The following is a 21,276-nucleotide window of genomic DNA, read 5'->3' on the forward strand; positions in this document are numbered from 1 at the left end:
GAGATTGGGGCTCAAGCTCTGGGGCATGGCCTTGGGCAAAAGGAGCGAGGGCAGGAGTAGGCAGGGGCAGCATTTGACCAGCATTTGATTTTTTTTCTTCTCTATACCCAGACGTGCAGTCAGTAACCACGCATGGTATCTGAGCGGAGCGTTTTTGGCAACTTGGTTCTCTGCATAATGAAAGGAGAGGTCTTTGTTCCACCCAGATTCATAGGTTGTGATCTAACACTTATTTCCCTCCCTTTGTTGTAGACTTCACAGAATGCATCAAGAAGTTAATGGCACAGAAATTAACATGTAGGCTTTAAATATGCTACAAACCTTTTTTTCACAGTAAATCCATGTAGAATTTTGTTTTATTTTATTTTTGTCTCCAGTATTGGCATGGGTTACATTGAATTTTTACTAGCAAGGAGAAACGCCTAAGAACCCATTTTCCTTTATATGGCATATTCTAGAGGTCTCATTTAGGAGGAAGATACAATGAACAATTTTACCTTAGGTTTTAGGGAGTAGATTGCTTCCACACAGGAAAGAAAAATTATTATACAGTGAGGGAAACGACAAGCAATTAAACCATTAACTGTATATTGTCAGGTAAAAAAAAAAAACAAGACTCGAACTTGATGTCATTATAAGTATGTAATTTTTTGTGAAGGGATTTTAACATGTTTATCTCTCCCTCCTACTTCCTAATTCTTTTCTCTCTCCTTTAAAGCCAGTATTAGGAATATATCATAAGAGAACAGGGGTGTTATCCTAACTTAGGATAGTTATACAATTGTGTTCAGCCTCTTTTTCTGTTTGTGAATTTGAGTTTATCAGTTACTGGACAACATGTGATAATGGTTGATATATATATACACACACTGCAGTTTGAGAAACACTTCAAAATAAGTATGAAAAGATGCAGTTTTCCTTAGTAGATCAGTAAGCTGGAAATCAGATTGCCTGGATTTAAGTTTCATTTTGCTATTGATTACAATATATTTTGCTATTGATTACATTACTACTTATCCTACTGTTGAGTCTAATATCTAATCTGTAAAATGGTAATAATACCTACTATTATTTTAGTCTGGAATGGGCTCTTAAGTTGAACAAAATAATCTATGTGAAAGCACTTTGGAAAAAATTTAAGGCATCTGTTGATTACCTTTTAATAGAGTGGAGCATTGGCAAGGATAATTAAAATCCTCTGCATGATCTCCTTAGCATTTTGAGGTCCAGGACCTTATTTCTTAAATGGCCTTACAGGGCTCACAGGAACTATTAAGGTGCATCCTAATGATGGAAGTTCTTTATTACCGTGCTGACATGAAAATAGGGTGTTTCCTTCCATATGTGTGCAAGAATTGCTTTCCTGCTTTCAGTAAGATGTTCTCAAATTTAGAAAATAAGGCTATGGGGCGCCTGGGTGGCTCAGTTGGTTAAGCAACTGCCTTCGGCTCAGGTCATGATCCTGGAGTCCCAGGATCGAGTCCCGCATCGGGCTCCCTGCTCAGCAGGAAGTCGGCTTCTCCCTCTGGCCCTCCCCCCTCTCATTCTCTCTCTCTCAAATAAATAAATAAAATCTTAAAAAAAAAAAAGAAAAAAAAAAGAAAATAAGGCTATGGATACTCCGACTTGAGTTTCATTTGGTATTAAGAAATCCTCAGTGTGGGGGTGTCTGGGTGGCTCAGTCGGTTAAGCGGCTGCCTTCTTTCCGCTCAGGTCATGACCTCAGGGTCCTGGGATCGAGCCTCCATCCCATCCCATCCCGCTCCCTGCTCAGCGGGGAGTCTGCTTCTCAACCTCTGCCTCTCTCCCTCCTTGTGCTCTCTCTTTCTCTGTCAAATAAATAAATAAAATCTTAAAAAAAAAATCCTCAGTGTGGATTATTGCTTCTTGAAAATTCAAATAGTTTATCCCCTTTTATCTATGCTTTTCAAATAGTATTTATACTGTTAGAGATAAGCTGCAGTGTGCCAAGAGATAAATCTGTGGTCACATAACATGGCACTCACTTAAGGAGTGGTTATCAATTTCACTTGAAAACTTGGATAAAAAATACTGTTTTTATATTAGAGCACCAAACGATGACATGGAGAATGTAATCACACTAATTTATAAGGTAAAATTCAAAGACTTCAAAGAAATTTCATGCTTAAGGGCTCCTGGGGACATGTTCAGTTTTTTCTGCCCTTATAGAGAAAAATTTAAGAAGCATTGCCTTAGACTCACTCAGCTAATGAATGGCAAATCACTACATAGCACAGGAAATAAGTTGAATTCCAATTTCTAAAACTTTGACATTAGACTCATTATCCTGATTATCCCCTCTTGTTTTTCCCCCTGTAAATGTCAGAATGTTATAGTGGAAAGTTCAAGGGTTTTAGTCCTATCGACCCTGTCATACCTTTCTTGCTTCTGCACTTTTTGGTGTGTGACCTTAGACAAGTACCTAGCATCTCTGAACATTAGTGTAATCATCTGTGAAATGAAATTATAGAGTTGTAGGAATTTTGTAAATACTGTATAGGAGTATTAAAGGGCCTGGCATAGTAAATGCACAATAAATGTTAGTACCTTTTCCTTTACTGTTTCTGCATATTAGGATATTAAAAATCCCTCAAACTCATTCTTAGCAGGAAACCCCATTACTCCTCTGAACTTCCATGGCATTTTATTTGTAATTCTTTTATGGTGTTCTTTATATCTTATGCATATTACCTTTATATAGAAGACTTGAATCCAGGTCTTCAGACTCCAAATGCAGTGCTGGCCCATGCCTAAGGATACTTTTTTTTCCATGTAATATTGAGACCTTTACAGTGAATAGCCAAAGCTTATATATTTCAACTGATTTTTCTTCCTTTTTGTTTTGAGTTTGTTTCTGTTTGGGTGAAAAGCTATCCTTACAAAATGCCACACACTCCCTTATAAACCTTTCTTTTGTGTTTCATCTTTTTGTTCACCAGTAACTCAGCCATTGTATCTCTGGGATGCAGCATGGTGCTAGCACAGAGTAGATACTCAAATATATATTTTTAAATTTTTATTTGGTGGGGAGGGCAGCAGGAAAGGTAGAGAAAGAATCTTAAGCAGTCTCCACGCTGGGCGCCAGCCTCTATCTCACAACCCTGAGATCATGACCTGAGCCGAAATCAAGAGTTGGACGCTTAACCAACTGAACCACCAACGTGCCCTAATACTCAAATATTTTTAAACAAATACTTGAAACAAGCATTACTACAAGTAGGAGTCTCTTCATGTGGCATCCTCAACATAATTGATTTACTCAAGCTTCCCAATATTTTAAGATTATACCTAGAATATTTTAAAACAGTATATTTTATCCACAGCACGGTAGCTCTCCCTTAGCATGTTATTAGCAGCCCTTTTGACATACTGCTTTTACCATGGGTATGAACTCTGAAGGGAAGAAGTTTATATTTATTAAGCACTATTCACATGCTTGCCATTCTGCCTGGACCTTTATCTTGTTTTACAAATCAACACCCTATTTTATAGAGAAAGTTCTACATGAAAAAGGATATAAACATTTTATACTATTTGATACATTTGATTCAAATAATGAATTCTATGAAATGAACAGATTTCTATGGCTAAGTATCATGTTTTGTGATTTTTGTTGATGTATTGAAAAAGAAAATGGAATACTATTTGAGAAAACTTAATAGAACTAAACTAAAATTGGAGCCCTAATGTCCATTTTTGGTTTAGCCTTTTTTTTTTTAATGTTATTTTGAAAGCCTGGAAATTGAGTTGGGTTGGTTTTCTTTCCAACTTTAAGAGAAGCTTTAGAAATGAAATTCTGGGAAGTGCAAAAGCAGTATCTGATGGATAGATGATGATGTAAAGCAACTTTAGGTTTTTGGGTGTGTTTATTGTATAGTGCCCACATCATGGGAAGTGTTAATTTCAGTATATACAGTTACTGGACCTGACCATACCTGGAGTATTCTATTTTGGATGTTTAAAGAGGGAGATGAACACAAGTTCAGAGGAGAAGGACTAGAATAGTAGGGGATCTGTAAGTTGTGTGAAGAATGGGTGAAGAAAATAAGAATATAAACATGATTATTGTCAGAGTCAAATGTGTGAAAGTTTTAAACATAACAAACTTGTTTCATGCTGACTCTGAAGACATAACTAGATAAAAATCACAAGAAAGTAGATTTCAATTCAGTATTAGGAAAGCAAAGTTTTGGGGTGCCTGGGTGGCTCAATGGGTTAAGCATCCAACTCTTGATTTCAGCTCAGGTCATGATCTCTGGGTTGTGAAATCTAGCCCTGCATCAGGCTCTATACTGGGCATGGAGCCTTCTTAAGATTCTCTTTCTCCCCCTGCCCCTCCCCTCTTTAAAAAAAAAAAAAAAGACGAGCAAAATTTTTCTCCTCGTGAAAAAATTATAGGAGTCCTGTATTACCTATTGCTGTGTAATAAATTACCTTTTCCAAAACATAGTGGCTTAAACAACAAATATTTGTCTCACTGTTTCTGCGGGACAGGAATCTGGGCACAGCCCTGCTGAGTGCCTCTGATTTAAGGTCTCTCTTAAGGTTGCAGTCAAGAGGCAGCAAGTATCTCATCTGAAGATACAAATCAGGGATGATCTCCATCCAAACTCAGTGACTTGGGCCTCTGTTCCTGTGGGCTGTTGGACTGAGGGCTTTCATTCCTTGCTGGCAGTTGAGTGGTTCTTTGCCACTTGGATCTTTCCACAAGGTTGCTTCATGACATGGCAGCTGGCTTCGCCCAGAGTGAGCACTCTGAGAGAAAGGGCACATGCCTACACTCAGGACTCATGTTGAGTGACATCTCAACACTTTTGCTATGTTTTTGTATAGAAGTGAGTCACTAAATCCAGCCCATATTCAAGGGCCAGTGAGTACAAGAGGTTGTAAACACTAGTAGGCTTATTGGTGGACCATTTAGAGACTGCCTTTCACAGGTGCCTTGTGGGGGGGGCGTATAAAATTTTTTCTGTCATTAAGGGGCATTTATGAATAGGTTGGCAGACCCATCTGTTAGAGGTAAGTATTTGGATATTCTGTACTAAATAGGAGAGTGGACTAATGTACCTTCCAATTCATAAAAGAAATATGTGATAAATATATAAAAGCTAAGGGGAAAGCTAAGGATAGAACACTTTAATAGGTAATTATATAGTATATATTCTATTGCACTTAATTCAGTAGTTAATGCTTGTATAATTTTGGCTTTTTGGGTACATTTTCAAGTTTTTGTGACTCTTGGTTTGGTACATTTCCTTATATGTTTCTGAATGTTGACCTACTGACTTAAAGCCATTTTTTATATAGTTCAATTTTTGAAATATATGCAAATACCTTAAGTTCTGCTTTTTCCCTCTGAAAATTAATAAAGTATGTGTGGGAATAAAACAAGAACATGAAGGACATTTTTAATCTGTTTTACAAAGCATACTTTTTTTTTTTACCTTGGTTTTAGGTGTGATAGAAAACTATACTGTAGGTCTCATTATATAATAAAAGGTGAAATTGTGTTCTTAGATAAAACATCTTTTTTACCATAAAGTAAAACACACGCAAAAATAAATAAGGAATACTGTATGAAATTATGAGTATTTTACTTTGACCTTAGTTGATATAGCATTAATTTGTGCTTAGAGTTTAGAATTAATTTTTATTATAAATATTAAGATTATAGACTTTCTACATTTCTTATTTACATATGTATGGGTTGAAACTCTGCTTAATATACATTTGAATTTTCATCATGAGCTGCTGTGATGATTTAAGGAATAAAAATATTTTAAAAATCCTTTGATTCTGGGCGCCTAGGTGGCTCAGTCAGTTAAGCGTCTGCCTTCAGCTCAGGTCATGATCCTGGGATTGAGCCCCACATCTGACTCCCTGCTGGTCGGGGAGCCTACTTCTCCCTACCTCCCGCCCTGCCCTCTCTCTCTCTCTCTCTCATATAAATAAATAAATAAACAATTCATCCACATTGTAGCATTTGACAGAACTTCCTTTCCTTTAAAAAAAAAAAATCCTTTAATTCTTTGTATGATTAACACCTAAAGCTTTTGACTACAAGTCAGGAGACCTGGAGTTCTTAGCTCTGCCTAATGTCAAATAATTGTATAACAAGTGGTGGCACTGTTGCTCACTAGTAAGTGGGATTCCCATTTTGAATTGTTTTAAAGAATGGACTTGTTTTGGTCTGTCCATACTTACCTGCCAGGTTTCTCTTGAGATCAGTGACACAGTCTGAGTTTTCTGACTGGAAGCTGTTCAGTGTGAGACCAGAGAACACAGCAAAGGTCTGATAGGTCTTAAAGAGATCTGCTGAACCACGTTTTAAGCAAGTGAGCTATAAGTATATTATTTAAGAATAAAAATTCTCTACACATTTTGTTTTTCAATCTGAAATTCTTATTGTCTTAGGGGCGCCTGGGTGGTTCAGTCGGTTAAGCATCCAACTCATGATTTTGGCTCAGGTCATGATCTCAGGGTTGTGAGATCAAGCCCTGCTGGGTATGGAGCCTGCTCAAGATTCTCTATATAAATTGTCTCCCCTTTGTTTGCTACCCTGTTAAATAGGTGCCCTCCGGTACTTTTTATTTTTATTTATTTAAAAAATTTTTTTTTACAGATTTTATTTATTTATTTGTCAGAGAGAGAGAGCACAAGCCAGGGGGAGAGGCAGGCAGAGGGAGAAACAGGCTTCGATCCCTCTGGGATCATGATCTGGGGGATCATGACCTGAGCCAAAGGCAGATGCTTAAGCAACTGAGCCACCCAGGCATCCCACCCTCTGGTACTTTTTAAAGATTTCCTGATGGGTGTCGACATGGATGTTGATACCAGGATGTATGTCCTGACACACTTCTGAAGTATTTAGCTGCTTGTGAAATACATGTTTAGTCTTAATGTAAATACTGGGTTAATTTTTTTAGTTTATTTATTTAATCTCCACACCCAATGTAGATGTGGGGCTTGAACTCACAACCCTGAGATCAAGGGTTGCATGCTCTTCTGACTCAGCCAGCAGGCGCCCCAGATACTGGGTTAATTTCTTAAACTTACAAAACCAAGTGTCTTCATCTGTAAAATAGGAATGAAACTGCCTATCTCATAAGATTGCTATAAGGATCACTTAAACAATACGAGTAAAGATCTTAGAATAGTACCCAATAGTTTTTGCATTGTAAATATAGCAGTTAATCTTATCTTTGGGATTCTATTCTAGTTGGTACGTTGATATAGAAGAGAACCTTTCAGATCTAATCCTGTAATTTTTCATAGTTTTTTTCTTTTTAAAATTAAAAAATTGTATTCATACAAGAAATATGTGTGTAAACATACAGGTAATATGTGAATGTTTGTAAACCATTTTTTTTTTTTAAGATTTTATTTATTTATTTGACAGAAAGAGACACAGCGAGAGAGGGAACACAAGCAGGGGGAGTGGGAGAGGGAGAAGCAGGCTTCCCGCGGAGCAGGGAGCCTGATGCAGGGCTCGATCCCAGGACCCCGGGATTGTGACCTGAGCCGAAGGCAGATGCCCAATGACTGAGCCACCCAGGCGCCCAATGTAAACCATTTCTGATAATACAAATGATAAACAATAAAACAGTCTCCCTTCAGCCCCTTTCTCTTCCTAGTTTTATGCCCTGCATCCAATTCCTTATCTTCAGAGGTAACCATTCTTAACAGTTTGATATGTATCCCACTAGACCTTTCTTTGTTATTGATTTAGACACGCATATCATATCTTCCCTTTAAAAAAATTAAGTGGACCTATTTATATTTATCCATTCAGATATTTATTGATAGCTATATTGTTCTGTGAAGTGCCTTTGTATTGCGAGGATGCATTCGTATTCTATATTAATGAATTTACCATAATTTAACAATTCTATTGATGAGAGCTCAGTTCATTTCTAATTTTTCTCTATTACAAGCAGATCTTCAAGGAACATCATTGTATATGTACCTTTGTGTATATTTGCAAGTACTTTTTAAGGATAGGTTTCTAGAAGTAGAATTGAATTGGTAAGTCAGAGTATAAATATTTAAAATTTTCATAGATAAAAATTTCATGCTGTCAGATTCTCTTCCAGTTTGTCCCAATTAACATCCTTTTTTCTTTTTTTTTTTTTAAGATTTCATTTATTTGATAGAGAGACAAGAGAGCACGAGGGGGGTGAGGGGCAGAGGGAGAAGCAGACTCCCCGCTGAGCAGGGGCTTGATCTCAGGACTCTGGGATCATGACCCCAGCTGAGGGCAGATGCTTAACCGACTGGGCCACCTAGGTGCCCCCAAATTTACATTCTTAACACAATATGTGAAAGGGCATTTACTCACGCTCTTGCCAGCACTAGATATCAGGTCTTTTTTGCAAAACTAGTAGGCCATAATTGGTATCTTATTTTAATATCACTAGTGACGTTGAACATCTTTTCATAAATTTATTGGTCTTTTATAGTTCTGTGAATTGTCTCTTTATAGTCTTTGCTCATTGTTCAACTGGAATTTTGGGAAGTATTGATTTGAAGATGCTATTTATATGTTCTCAGTGGTAATCATTTAACTTTATGTGTGTTATGTTTATTTCTATTTTGTCCTTTGTCTTTTTTTTTTTTTTTAAGATTTATTTATTTACTTGAGAGAGAGAGAGAGTGGGGGTGGGCAGAGGGAGAGAGAGAATCTCAAGCAGACTCCCTACTGTGTGCAGAGCCTGCCGGCAGGAATCAATCCCAAAACCCTGAGACCATGACCTTAGCCTAAGACCTGAGCTGAAATCAAGAGCCTAACCGACTGAGCCAGCAAGGCGCCCCTTTCCTGTGTCTTTTAACTTGTTTATGGCAACTTCTATTAGAAATGGAAGGTTTATAGTTTACATTTTTAGTGCCAAATTTGACAATTTTTTTTCCTTACATTTTCTGGGTTATGGGACTTTTTTTTTTTAATATTTATTTGAGAGAGAGAGGGAGCATGGGCAGGGGGAGGGACAGAGGAAGAGGGAGAAGCAGACTCTCTGCTGAGCACGAAGCCCTACGTGGGGCTCCATTCCAGGACCCTAAGATCATGACCTGAACCAAAGTCAGACGCTTAACCAACTGAGCCACCCAGCCACCCCTGGGTTATGGGACTTAATTACATAGTCTGAGTCAAAAATAGTTTTATCTTGTAAATTTTTAGTTCTTCAGCAATTAAATGTGCTTTTAAAATTTTTGTGGGTTTGAATATGGAAAGAACACAATTACTTTAATCTCATAAAGAAAGATTGAAATAATATTTGAATCAGATCTGAGAAGAGGTCTTGTGTTATAAAAAAAAATTACAAATCATTCTCAAATATTACTTTTTTATGTATATAATGAATATATTATATTCATTATATTACTAATTCCTTCCAGTTACTTGCAGTTAGAATTTTCAAGTAATTTGCAATGGGAAATTAATTACTTATGTTTCATATTATTATTTTAAAATTTTTTGAATAGGTAATATTTGTGCATGGTACAAAATTCAAAAGGTACAAAAGGATATATCCTCGAAAGTCTTCTTCCCATTCCTATTTTAATTATCCAGTTTTCCTTTGAGACAATCATTTTTGTCAATTTTTTGTTTTTTTTCCAAAAGATATTTTATGCATATACACAACATTTAGTGTATGTTAATTGAATTCTTTTCTTTTTATAGCTATATTAAGCTGTACCTGCTTTAAAGATAATTTGTTCTTCAGGCCAAAATTATTCACAGTTCCAGAAGGTAAATTAGAATAATTGATGAATGGAGAACAGCTGTTAACAGTAAGAAGGGACACTTGCTACATCCATGTCACAAACCTTAGCTAATTAGCAGACATGACAGAGTTTTGCAGTTAGAAGGACTTTTCTTTTATTTGCTTATATGATTTAAAACAAATCTATTTTCTTTCCTTTTATTAAACTGACCTTATAGATGAGAGATTTCTGATTATCCCAGACTTTTTCCCAAGAATTTATGTATACTTGCTGTTATTGAAATGTGACTTAAAGCAAATTATAAAACTTGAAATCATAGAAATTACCCAAATTAACCCTCTTGTTTTATGTATGAAGAAATTGAAGCCCGTAGAGATTAAGTGACTTGCAACATCACATTTATAATTCCAAAGGCCAGACATTTACAGTTAACTAACAAATTTTTAGAATGCTATGTTATTAAAAAGATAGATAGCAAATTTATTTCTCCATTTTTTAAAAAGATTTTTATCAGAGAGAGAGAGCATGAGTGGGGGGGAGGAGCAGAGGGAGAGGGAAAAGCAAACTCCCCGCTGAGCAGGAAGCCTAACCTACCAGGGCTCCATCCCAGGACCCTGAGATCATGACCTGAGCCAAAGGCAGATGCTCAACCCACTGCCACCCAGGCACCCCCATTTCTCCATTTTTTTAAAGGAAAAGGTGCAGTAGTCTTATGTCCCAGTTTGGTATTACATTAAAAGGCTTCATAGTACTTCAATTCCTTATCTGCATTTTTGCCTGTAAACAGGAATGGTAAGGCAGTGTTATTCATTGTTAGGCACTCTGTAATACTTGGAAGATTAAAGAGAGTCATTTTTATTGTGTGGGATGGAGTTAGAGATTAATGGAGACTTTCTTAAGCGCTTTTCTTGACTTTAAAATTTATAATGGCTGTACCTTGATTCCCTTAATCTCATACCTGTGAATCATTCTTAGCTTTGTGCATTTTTCTTCCTTCCTAATCTGTATTCTAAGTGAGTAAAGAACACTTCAAATGTTTCTCATTGCAAAGGAATATTTAAATCATATCTATTTATATTTGATTAGAAAGTTACCACTGATCTTTTTTCATGAAACTTTTTCCATATCCATGTATAGAAATATATATAGAAGTCAATATATTTTGGGGCGCCTGGGTGGCTCAGTCATTAAGGGTCTGCCTTCGGCTCAGGTCATGATCCCAGGGTCCTGGGATCAAGCCCCGCATCGGGCTCCCTGCTCCGCGGGAAGCCTGCTTCTCCCTCTCCCACTCCCCCTGCTTGTGTTCCCTCTCTTGCTGTGTCTCTCTCTGTCAAATAAATAAAATGTTAAAAAAAAAAAAGTCAATTTATTTCTGTCAATATTATTTTTTTTCTTGTTAACATTTTACCTTTAATCTTAGATTTCTAAAAATAATTTTATTTTCTTGCCCCTTAATATATTCTTCTATGTTGTAACTACCTTCCAACTGGTGTCCAGATGTACTCATTATTAAAGAAAACTTATTTCCTTATTTCACCTAGTCCAGAGCTAGATACAAGCAAAACCTTATCTCTAAAAGGAAAATCCATAGAGATATTTTTGTGATTTTTTTTAAATAGGTAAATTTGTCATTTATTATGGAAATACTGAAACCTTCTGTTTTTTTTTTTTCATTTAGTTTTCTGTTTTCAGTAGAATACACTTTATTGTTGGCCCTACATAAATTCTGCCTGGTGAGTAATTGTTCACATGTACCATGGGCTGGTATGTCTACCTAAGATATTGTCAGAGCTGACTTTGGCTAAATAAAGGGCTAGAGCTTTATCCTTTTCTTTTTTCTTTCCTTTTTTTTTTTCTGTTATTTTTTAAGATTTTATTTATTTGAGAGAGAGTGTGCTTGCGAGTACAAGTGGTGGGGAGGGGCAGAGGGAGAGGGAGAGGGAGAAGCAGACTCCCTGCTGAGCAAGGAATCCCATGAGATCAGGACCTGAGCCAAAACCAAGAGTTGGACCCTCTATCCACTGAGCTACCCAGGCACCCCCTATCCTTTTGAATGGCTTTTAGAATAGTAGGAAAGAAAATAATTTACTCTGTACCTTTTTAGAGACATTTCTTCATTAATTTTTGCATCTTAAGTTAATTCAACTAACATTTGTTGAACACTTAACATACTGTGCATCTCATTTTAAAAGATAATTTTAGTTGTTTCTAAGCTAGTTAACTCTGTTTTATATCTCCTCTGAGGACGGGGGATGAAGATTTATTATTATTATTTTTTATTTTTTTTTTATTTTATTTTATTATTTTTTTTTTTTAAAGATTTTATTTATTTATTTGAGAGAGAGAGAGAGCGAGAGAGAGCACATGAGAGGGGGGAGGGTCAGAGGGAGAAGCAGACTCCCTGCTGAGCAGGGAGCCCGATGCGGGACTCGATCCGGGGACTCCAGGATCATGACCTGAGCCGAAGGCAGTCGCTTAACCAACTGAGCCACCCAGGCGCCCTATTATTATTTTTTAGATTTTTATTTATTTCTCAGAGAGAGAGAGCACAAGCAGGGGGAGTGGCAGGCAGAGGGATAAGCAGGCTTCCTGCCGAGCAAGGAGCCCTGATGCGGGACTCAATCCCAGGACTCTGGGATCAGGACCTGAGCTGAAGGCAGACGCTTAACCAACTGAGCCACCCAGGCGTCCCATGAAGCATTTATTACTGAGTTCTACTCTTCTGAATTAGAGAAAAATGCTAGCTTTGTGGGGATTAATAGTTTGAGATTAAAGATGTATATGAATTCTGTTTTTATATGTTATGTTATCTTTAAAACTTCTATTTATAATGTACTTAATTTCTAAATTATATAGCTAGGATTTGGGGAGCCTCTACAAATGTTTCAGTAACACAGGGTGGTTAGAAAAGAATAAGATACAGTCATCAAGCATGTACCTATGTTTGTTTGTTTTAGTTTGTTTTTTAAAGATTTTATTTGAGAGAGAGCATGAGTGGGGGAAGGGCAGAGGGACAGGGACCAGCAGACTCCCTGCTAAGTGGTGCACCGCTGACATGGGTCTGGATCCTAGGATCCCAGGACTCTGAGATCATGACCTGAGCTGAAGGCAGCCACTTACCTGACTGAGCCACCCTGGCGCCTCTTTATCTGTGTTTTGTTTTATATCTAACAAGAGTGAATTTTATAAGAATTAAAATTCTGGGTTGGGTGGTTAAAATACTTTATTTTTTTTTATAAAGATTTTATTTATTTATTTGACAGAGAGAGACACAGCAAGAGAGGGAACACAAGCAGGGGGAGTGGGAGAGGGAGAAGCAGGTTTCCCGCTGAGCAGGGAGCCAGATGCGGGGCTCGAACCCAGGAACCTGGGATCATGACCTGAGCCGGAAGGCAGACGCTTAACGACTAAGCCACCCAGGCGCCTCAAAATACTATACTTTTCTACTAGGAATTTCACAGTCTAGAATTAAAGCTTGTGTTTTAAAATCCCTGACCAATTCTAGGTTAATTAGGATACATTTTCTGTATCTATTCAAAATTTAAATGTAAAGTCAGTGTAAAATATGTATTTGTAAGAATGTATTTCTTCTCTTAGGCTTTAATAATCAGAAATGATGGGAGCATTAAACTTGTAGTTACGATTTAAAGTGGGACTATTGCCATAGATTCATAGTAACTCCAGAGTTACTCCATATTTAGACTGAATATTTAATAAATGGAGGCCTATAAAATGTTCAGGATCATTGGGTATATTGAACAACGTTAGAAAATTGCATCTCGGCTCTGCACTAGGTTGTATGGTTGGTACATAGTGATATAAGTGAAGTGCCCTCTAAGAACTTAGAGATGGAGGGGGCAGTTATTTTTCTGATAATTAGTTAAAGCCATTCTTTTGCTAGTAAAAATTACATGAAGATTTGAGAAATTCTGAAATCACTCATCGTGCTTTAGGAGTAATCTCAGGGAGGCAGTTCTGAAATGTAATTAGAATTTAGTGAGTAGAAATATCATTAATTTTAGTGTATCCTCTTTTGAACAAAGTCTATGAACAGGAGGATGGTCAGCTCAGAAGAAAGCAAAGAGAAACCCAAAGCATGCGGAACTGGGGTAGCTGCCCTGTTGAGAGGGAGATTGGTGATTTGTTTCTTGAGGCAGGCATATTCTTATTGTTGGATGGATGTAGGAGATTAGCTTAGTCTGATGTCATTAAATATTTGAATCATATAATTATCTCCCCATGTTCTGTCCCTTGTTTACCCTACCACCTTCTCTGCCTAAGAGAGAAAATGTACTCATCTGATAGGAACATTCTAGTATGCTAGACATTTACACTTCTCATTATGAAGAAGTTGATTGACAAAATAATAAATTGGAAAAAAATTAACATGTTTGCATACATGTATGTGTTTGTTTCTGTGAGCTTCATTAAAGTTAGTTGGTCTTGTGAGAAAGATATGCTTACAGTCTGATCCGATGATATGTCTTTGTAGCTAATCCTGTTAGCATGGTAGTCTTTTGTATTGCTCTGAGCCTTGACATTTGAAAATTACAACAACTTAGGCCCTTTAACTTGTGTGGCCTCATCTGTGAAATGGTCTTCAGAATTCCTTCTAGTTCTAAATCTTTATGAATTCATAACCTATGTGCTTAGTTGTATCACTGCACACTTATAGGTAAAAGAAGAGATTATAGAGTTGAAGTATCTTTGTTTCACGTTTAGGTTGATAGTACCAATATGACTTAAAGTTGCACTTTTTAACCAGCCTTACTTTGTTTGACTCCAAAGTACAAGGTTTAACATTTTACATGTTGCTGCTAGACTATAAGCTTCTTAAGGACAAGGCCAGTGTCTCCTAAGTATAGAACAGTGCCTATCACAGAGAAAAAGCAGTAAGTGCTTATTGAATGAGTGTATACCTAGAGCAAGGTATTTAGAACCTAGCTAAACATGGTTTGGTTATTAGTGACTTTTTAAAATACTCTTTATTATGGCAAATTTTAAAAATGTGTAAGAATAGACAGAATAATACTGTCTCAGTCCATTTTGGTTGCTGGAACAGAATACCATAGACCGGGTGGCTTATAAATAGCAGAAATTTATTGCTCACAGCTTTGGAAGCTGGAAATCTAAGATCAGAGTGTTAGCATGGTCAGGTTCTGATGAGGTCTCTCTCTCTCTGGTTGCAGACTGCTGTCTTCTCATTGCATCTTTACAAGGTGGAAGGGTTGAGCTAGCTTTCTGGGGCCTCTTGAAGGACACTAATCCCACCAAGGCAGAGCCCTCATGATCTAATCACCTCCCAAATGTTCCACATCCTAATAACATCAATTTGGAGATTAGGATTTCAACAGTTTAATTTTGGGAGGACACAAATGTTCAAACCATAGCAAATATAAATATATGAACTTTTATTTACCCATTACCCCACTTCAATAGTCATGATTATTCTTGTTTCCTCTTTACCTCCTTCCAGTCCCCTCTTGTATTATTATGAAGCAAATCACAGACTTTGTATCATTTAATCTGTATTATTCCACTGTGTATCTTTCAAAGATAATGACTTAAAAAAATTATAGCTATAACCTTTATTACACCTTAAAAAATGACTGATTTTGATAAATATTAATTTCACTTCAAAATACCTGTACTAAATATTTCCATGAAATCTCTAATGTGTAGTTTCCAGACAGTTAATAACACTTAGAAATAAAACAGTAGGACTAATTTTTGTTTTTGTTCTGTTTAATATTTAGGCTATCAACATGACGGCTGAAGAAACAGTGAATGTAAAAGAGGTTGAAATCATTAAGCTAATTTTAGACTTCTTGAATTCAAAGAAGCTTCACATTAGTATGTTGGCCCTTGAGAAGGAAAGTGGAGTCATAAATGGCCTATTTTCAGATGATATGCTTTTTCTGAGGTATGATTTCATTAGTATTATGAGGTTTGTAGCTCTTTCAAAGAAGTGTTAAGTATTAATAAGGTAATATGTGTATTACAAGGATATATTTGTAATCATGAGACGGCTATATAAGTATAATTTTTCTAATTCACTTTTTTTAAAGATTTTATCGAGAGATAACGACAGAGATAGCAAGAGAGCACAACGGGGAGGAGAGGGAGAAGCAGGCTCCCCGTTGAGCAGGGAGGCCGATGTGGGACTTGATCCTGGGACCCAGGGATCACGACCTGAGCCAAAGGCAGACAATCAACTTAGCCACCCAGGAGCCCCTATAAGTATAATTTTCAAAAATAATGTTTGTTTTTATAATGGAACATTTACAAAATAATGTTCTCTATAGAATGTTTTCAGTATTAAGATCCAGAGGTCCATAAAAAAAAAAATCCAGAATCACAACTCCACTGTGGTTGTGATATCATCACAAAAAATACTTGAGTAAGAAATCGGGGACTCTGGAAAGATAATTTCTGCAGTACCATTTTTTTTGCCATAGAAATGAATATAAACCTATTCATTATAGAAAATATACAAAAATAAGGAAGAAAAATCACCCACCACACAGACACACTTCATACTAATAATTTTCTGTGCATATTTAAAAAAACCCCAGCAATTCTATTGCATTTATAATTTAGTATCCTTTTTTATCCATTAACATCATAAGGATTCTCTGTGTTATTACGAATTTATACTATAAAAATTTTCAGTTTAATCAATTTCCTTATGGTTCCCCTATTTTTAGACAAATTATTTCCAGTTTATCTTAAATAAATGCTCTATTGAGCATCTTTTATACAAATGGCTTTTTCTATATCTTGGATTATTTCCTTAGAACAAGATTCTTGGGGGGCGCCTGGGTGGCTCAGTTGGTTAAGCGACTGCCTTCGGCTCAGGTCATGGTCCTGGAGTCCCTGGATCGAGTCCCGCATCGGGCTCCCTGCTCGGCAGGGAGTCTGCTTCTCCTCTGACCCTCCCCCCTCTCATGTACTCGCTCTCTCTCTCATTCTCTCTCTCTCAAATAAATAAATAAAATCTTAAAAAAAAAAAAAAAAAAAAAAGAACAAGATTCTTGGAATTGCAGAGCAAAAGGGAATTAACATATTTGCCAAAATGGGAAGCTAAATATATCCTAACTTGAATTAGATGGAAAAAGAAAAACCCAAATTTCCAGACAGAAATGTATTCTCTGCTTATGTGATACTGAAAATCCTTGACAAAGAGTACAGATTCTTGGACATGTGGCATTTTGTGACTTGGAAAGCCTAAAAGATGAAGCATTCCCAAGTCATGAAAAAGGAACTTAAAAAAAAAAAAGCTTTAATAAGAGAATTTATTTAAACTCCTTGAACTTCCCTGTATTTGGTGTTACGACTGTCATTTAGCCCTGGGGAGCTTAGTCAATGGATAATCGTCCAGAACCAGTACTGAGGCCATATTCTTTTGGCCCTCTTTCAAGCATTGCTACTCCTGGAATTTAGCAGTGGCTCTCAAATATCCGCCCTCGAACCTGTTGGGTTTCTGATGAAGTTTTACTGGTCTGAAATGCAAAGAATTGTAGAAGAGTAAGTTTTTAAACTAAATATATTCATCTTAAAGGACTAACCTTTGAAATTTGTCCTTCCTACTTTTTAAATATTAAAATACCTCTTTATAAAATGATTATGATTGCTTTTTATTAATATTCCTTATTTGCAGACTCAAAAGTTGGCAATTCAATATAGATCCTCCTGTCCATCCCTTTTTTTTTTTTTTTTTTTTTTTTTTTTTAAAGATTTTATTTATTTATTTGACAGAGAGAGACACAGCGAGAGAGGGAATGCAAGCAGGGGGAGTGGGAGAGGGAGAAGCAGGCTTCCCGCTGAGCAGGGAGCCCGATGCGGGGCTCGATCCCAGGACCCTGAGATCACGACCTGAGCCGAAGGCAGACGCTTAACGGCTGAGCCACCCAGGCGCCCCCTGTCCATCCCTTTTAAAATTTTACTGTTCTAAAAGCCAAAAGTGGGGCAATTGCTATTATAAAAGAGCAGCAATAAGAATGCCTTAAAACTTTTGGAAGTTCCCATAGACCACTAGAGTAGGATGAAATCTGTCCTCATTCCTTGCTGTTTTTATTTTCAGAGTATAAATTTTAGTGTCAAATGCCTCAGAGATGTAGAAATCACAGTTTAGAGCAGGATTTCTCAACCTCAGCACTAGTAACATTTTGGGCCAGATAATTCTTTGTCCTGTGGGGTGTGCATGTTGTCCTGTGCATTATAGGATGTTTAGCAGCATCTCCCACCTGTACTCAGTTGATGCCAGTAGCACCTCCCAATGTGACAACCCAAAATGTCTCCAAACATTACTAGATTTCTTGGGGGCAGAATTGCCCCAATTGAGAACCACTGATTTAGTGAGTCTGGAACATACCCACACACTGGCCCCTAAATAATACAGAAGAGCTTTAAAACTGTAAGATGAATAGGAAAATAAAGGAACTTTTAGACTTAGCCCAATGTTTTTATGTAGGTGAAAAAAACATATATTAGAATGAGAAGTGGTTGCAGATCACAAATTCTTCTCATATAGAATATGTTGTTACAAGTAAGTTGTGAAAAATTTAATAATAGTGGTTGAGAAACCAAGTAAAATGTTAACCTCATCACAGACTTCAGACTAAAGTTTTAATGCTGTCATATTTATTCTGCTTTTAATTAGTATAACCCAAATTTGGTAACATGCATGGGTTTTTTTCTTTATGTAGGCAGCTAATCCTTGATGGTCAATGGGATGAAGTTCTTCAGTTCATTCAGCCTCTAGAATGTATGGAAAAATTTGACAAAAAAAGGTAAGATTTCTTCTGAAGTTTTTAATGTCTTATCATTGGTTAGAAGCTTAGCAAAACAAAACAATAAACACAAATTTAAAAACAAGACTGTTAATTTTCCTAGAAAATAGTATACTCAATCCAATTGAGTTGGAGCATTTCTAGCGGACAAGTTGAATGTACTTCAATTGGTTGAAAATCTTATATATAAACCTACCTTTTTTGACAGTGTCTATACAAAAAGCCACAAGGACCATATCTACAACAGTTGTTTCTTCATAATAGTATGAAGATTTTTTTTTTTAATAGTGTGAAGATTTAAAGATGTCATTCCATTTTCTCCTGGCCTCCATTATTTCTGATGAACACTTAGCTGTATTTGTATCCTGATTCTCTTTATGTTTCTTTTTTCTTTTTCTTTGTTTTTTTTTTTTTTTTGGCTGCCTTTAAGATTTTTCTTGGTTTTTTTTTTTGAGGTGTATTTAACATATAAATAACATTATATTAGTTTCAGGTGTACAATACAGTGATTGGATTTGTATATATTGTGAAATGATCATCACAGTCTAGTTAACATTCATCCCCATACATATTTACAAAAACTTTTCTTTCTTGTGAGGAAGATTTTTAATGTCTCTCTTAGCAACTTTAAGATGTACAATACAGTATTATTAAAACCATAGTCACCATCCTATACATTACATCCCCATGACTTACTTTAAAACTGGAAGTTTGTACCTTTGGACCCACTTCACCTGTCCACCCTTCCAACTCCTGACTCTGGCAACAAGATTTTATCATTGGCTTTCAGCAGTTTGATTATGATGTGCTCAAGTATGGTTTCTTTGTATTTTTCCTGCTTAGGGTTTGTTGAACTTTTTGAATCTGTAAGTCTGTATTTTTCATCAAATTTGGCAAGCTTTTGGCCATTACTTCAAATATTTTTTCTGCCCTTTTCTCTTTTCCTCCTGGGACTCTACACAGTATTAGATGATTAATATTGTCCCACAGGACTGAGGTTCTGTTCCTTTTTTTAAAACTTTTTTTTTTCTGTATATTCTTCAGTCTGGACTATTTCTACTGATTTATCTTCAGCGTTCACTGATGCCTTTTTCTGCTATTAGCAGTCTGCTCATAAGCAATGCATTTTTCATTTCAGATAATTGTACCTTTCAGTTTCAGAATTTCCTTTTCTTTATCATTTTTCTGCTGAGATATTTCCATCTGTTTACTCATTGTGACTATGTTTCCCTTTAAGTCCTTGAAAATATTTATAGTAGCTATTGTTTGCTAATAGTCTTTGTTTGCTAATTCCAACTTCTAGGTCATTTTAGGCTCAACTTCTATTGATTGCCTTTTTCTTAACTATGAGTCACTTTTATTTTTTTTTAATATATCTAGTCATTTTTAAAATGTATTCTGCACATCATGGATTCATTGCTGAGACTCTGGATTCTGTTATCTTCCTTTGAAAAGTGTTGGCTTTTATTCATGCAGGTAGTTAACTTGGTTATGCTCTCACTTAGTGGATGCCAGCTGAGATCTTTGTTCAGTTAATTAGGCTTCTATGTGTTTTTCCCTGGGCTCCTTGGAGTCTCCTTTGCATCTTCACAGTTTCAGGGACAGCCAAAGATTTGGGCTGAGTTTATATAATAGATTTTGGTGTATTTTTCCTTATGACTTCCTTCTTTTTTGGATGTCTCCCTGCTTTTCAGCTACTCTTGCAGTACCAGCCGTTTTTGCTGACTTTTCAAGAAAGTGAAACTGCAACTTTCTACTTGAGTTTTAGCTCACATTGTGTTGACTGGAAGACCTTATACCCTTGAATCTCACCCCAAAGGTTCTTTTTTTTCCCCAAGGATTGACTTCCCTCTAGTTGTGCCAGCTTTTTGTTGTTCTTCATTGCTTTCAAATACTTTTTTTTTTTTTTAATTTTACCTAGGGTTTATTATTGTTATCTGTAGAAAAGTTAGCCAGATACAAGTTATTCCACCATTAATGGAAGTACAGTCTTATATTGTTTTTGATCTTCCATTCATACCACTGGTGCTATTTGATAACTGTTTGCTTTATACATTCTTCATTCATCTGGAATAGTATTCCTTTCACCATCTCCTGCCTTTACATAGCACACACCTGATCATCTTCCAAGAGAAAATTCTTATAAGACTTTCCTTATACTTCCCACCCCTTCTGATAGAATTGGTTTCACATTCCTTTGAGACCTTGCCAAAACAGTGTACATATTTCATACAATTTATTAGATGACTCTCTTTTTGAAGGCAAGGATTTTGTTTTATTGGACACAGTTTGCTACCATAACAGTGGTTGAAAGAATGACTGGGGTTCATTATTATTTTCTTTCAGTCCTTAGAAATAATTTTTCTTTAAGGTGCTTAAGGCATCCAACATTTTTTAATTCTTAGGGAAGTCAAGTAGACTCCTCTCCCTGGAACATCTCTGTGAAAAAGTTTTAAGGTTTAGGGACGCCTGGGTGGCTCAGTCGGTTAAGCATCCAACTCCTGATCTCAGCTCAGGTCTTGATCTCAGAGTTGTGAGTTCAAGCCTCGTGTTGGGCTCCATGCTGGAGCCTCCTTACAAAAAAAAAAGATTCAAAGTTTATGGTTATTTTATGACTTTTCAGAAATGTTCATTTCTTACATTCTTTCAGCCTGCTTTTTATTAGACCATTCTCATATTCAAAGAAAAAAAAGACATATTTTAAATAAAATACAAAATAATAAAACATAATAAAACATAA

The 21,276-nt window shown here is 36.3% G+C and overlaps 1 protein-coding gene across 5 annotated transcripts in view; it reads left to right on the forward strand.

Annotated features, from left to right (window-relative positions):
- WDR47 (WD repeat domain 47) overlaps window positions 1-21,276 on the forward strand; it is a 57,600-nt gene that overhangs the window by 1,097 nt on the left and 35,227 nt on the right. For 4 of the 5 annotated variants that reach the window (XM_036109818.2, XM_078072647.1, XM_036109822.2 and 1 more), the window contains exons 2-3: window positions 15,501-15,667; window positions 18,453-18,536. In XM_036109818.2, the coding sequence (XP_035965711.2) occupies window positions 15,510-15,667; window positions 18,453-18,536 (242 nt within the window). In that variant the 5' untranslated portion in view covers window positions 15,501-15,509. Of the gene's footprint in view, window positions 1-15,500; window positions 15,668-17,106; window positions 17,272-18,452; window positions 18,537-21,276 lie in introns of those variants that run through there. The other variant, XM_078072648.1, reaches the window with a different exon arrangement.

Source organism: Halichoerus grypus, chromosome 5 (assembly GCF_964656455.1).
Source record: "Halichoerus grypus chromosome 5, mHalGry1.hap1.1, whole genome shotgun sequence".
Lineage (NCBI taxonomy): Eukaryota > Metazoa > Chordata > Mammalia > Carnivora > Phocidae > Halichoerus > Halichoerus grypus.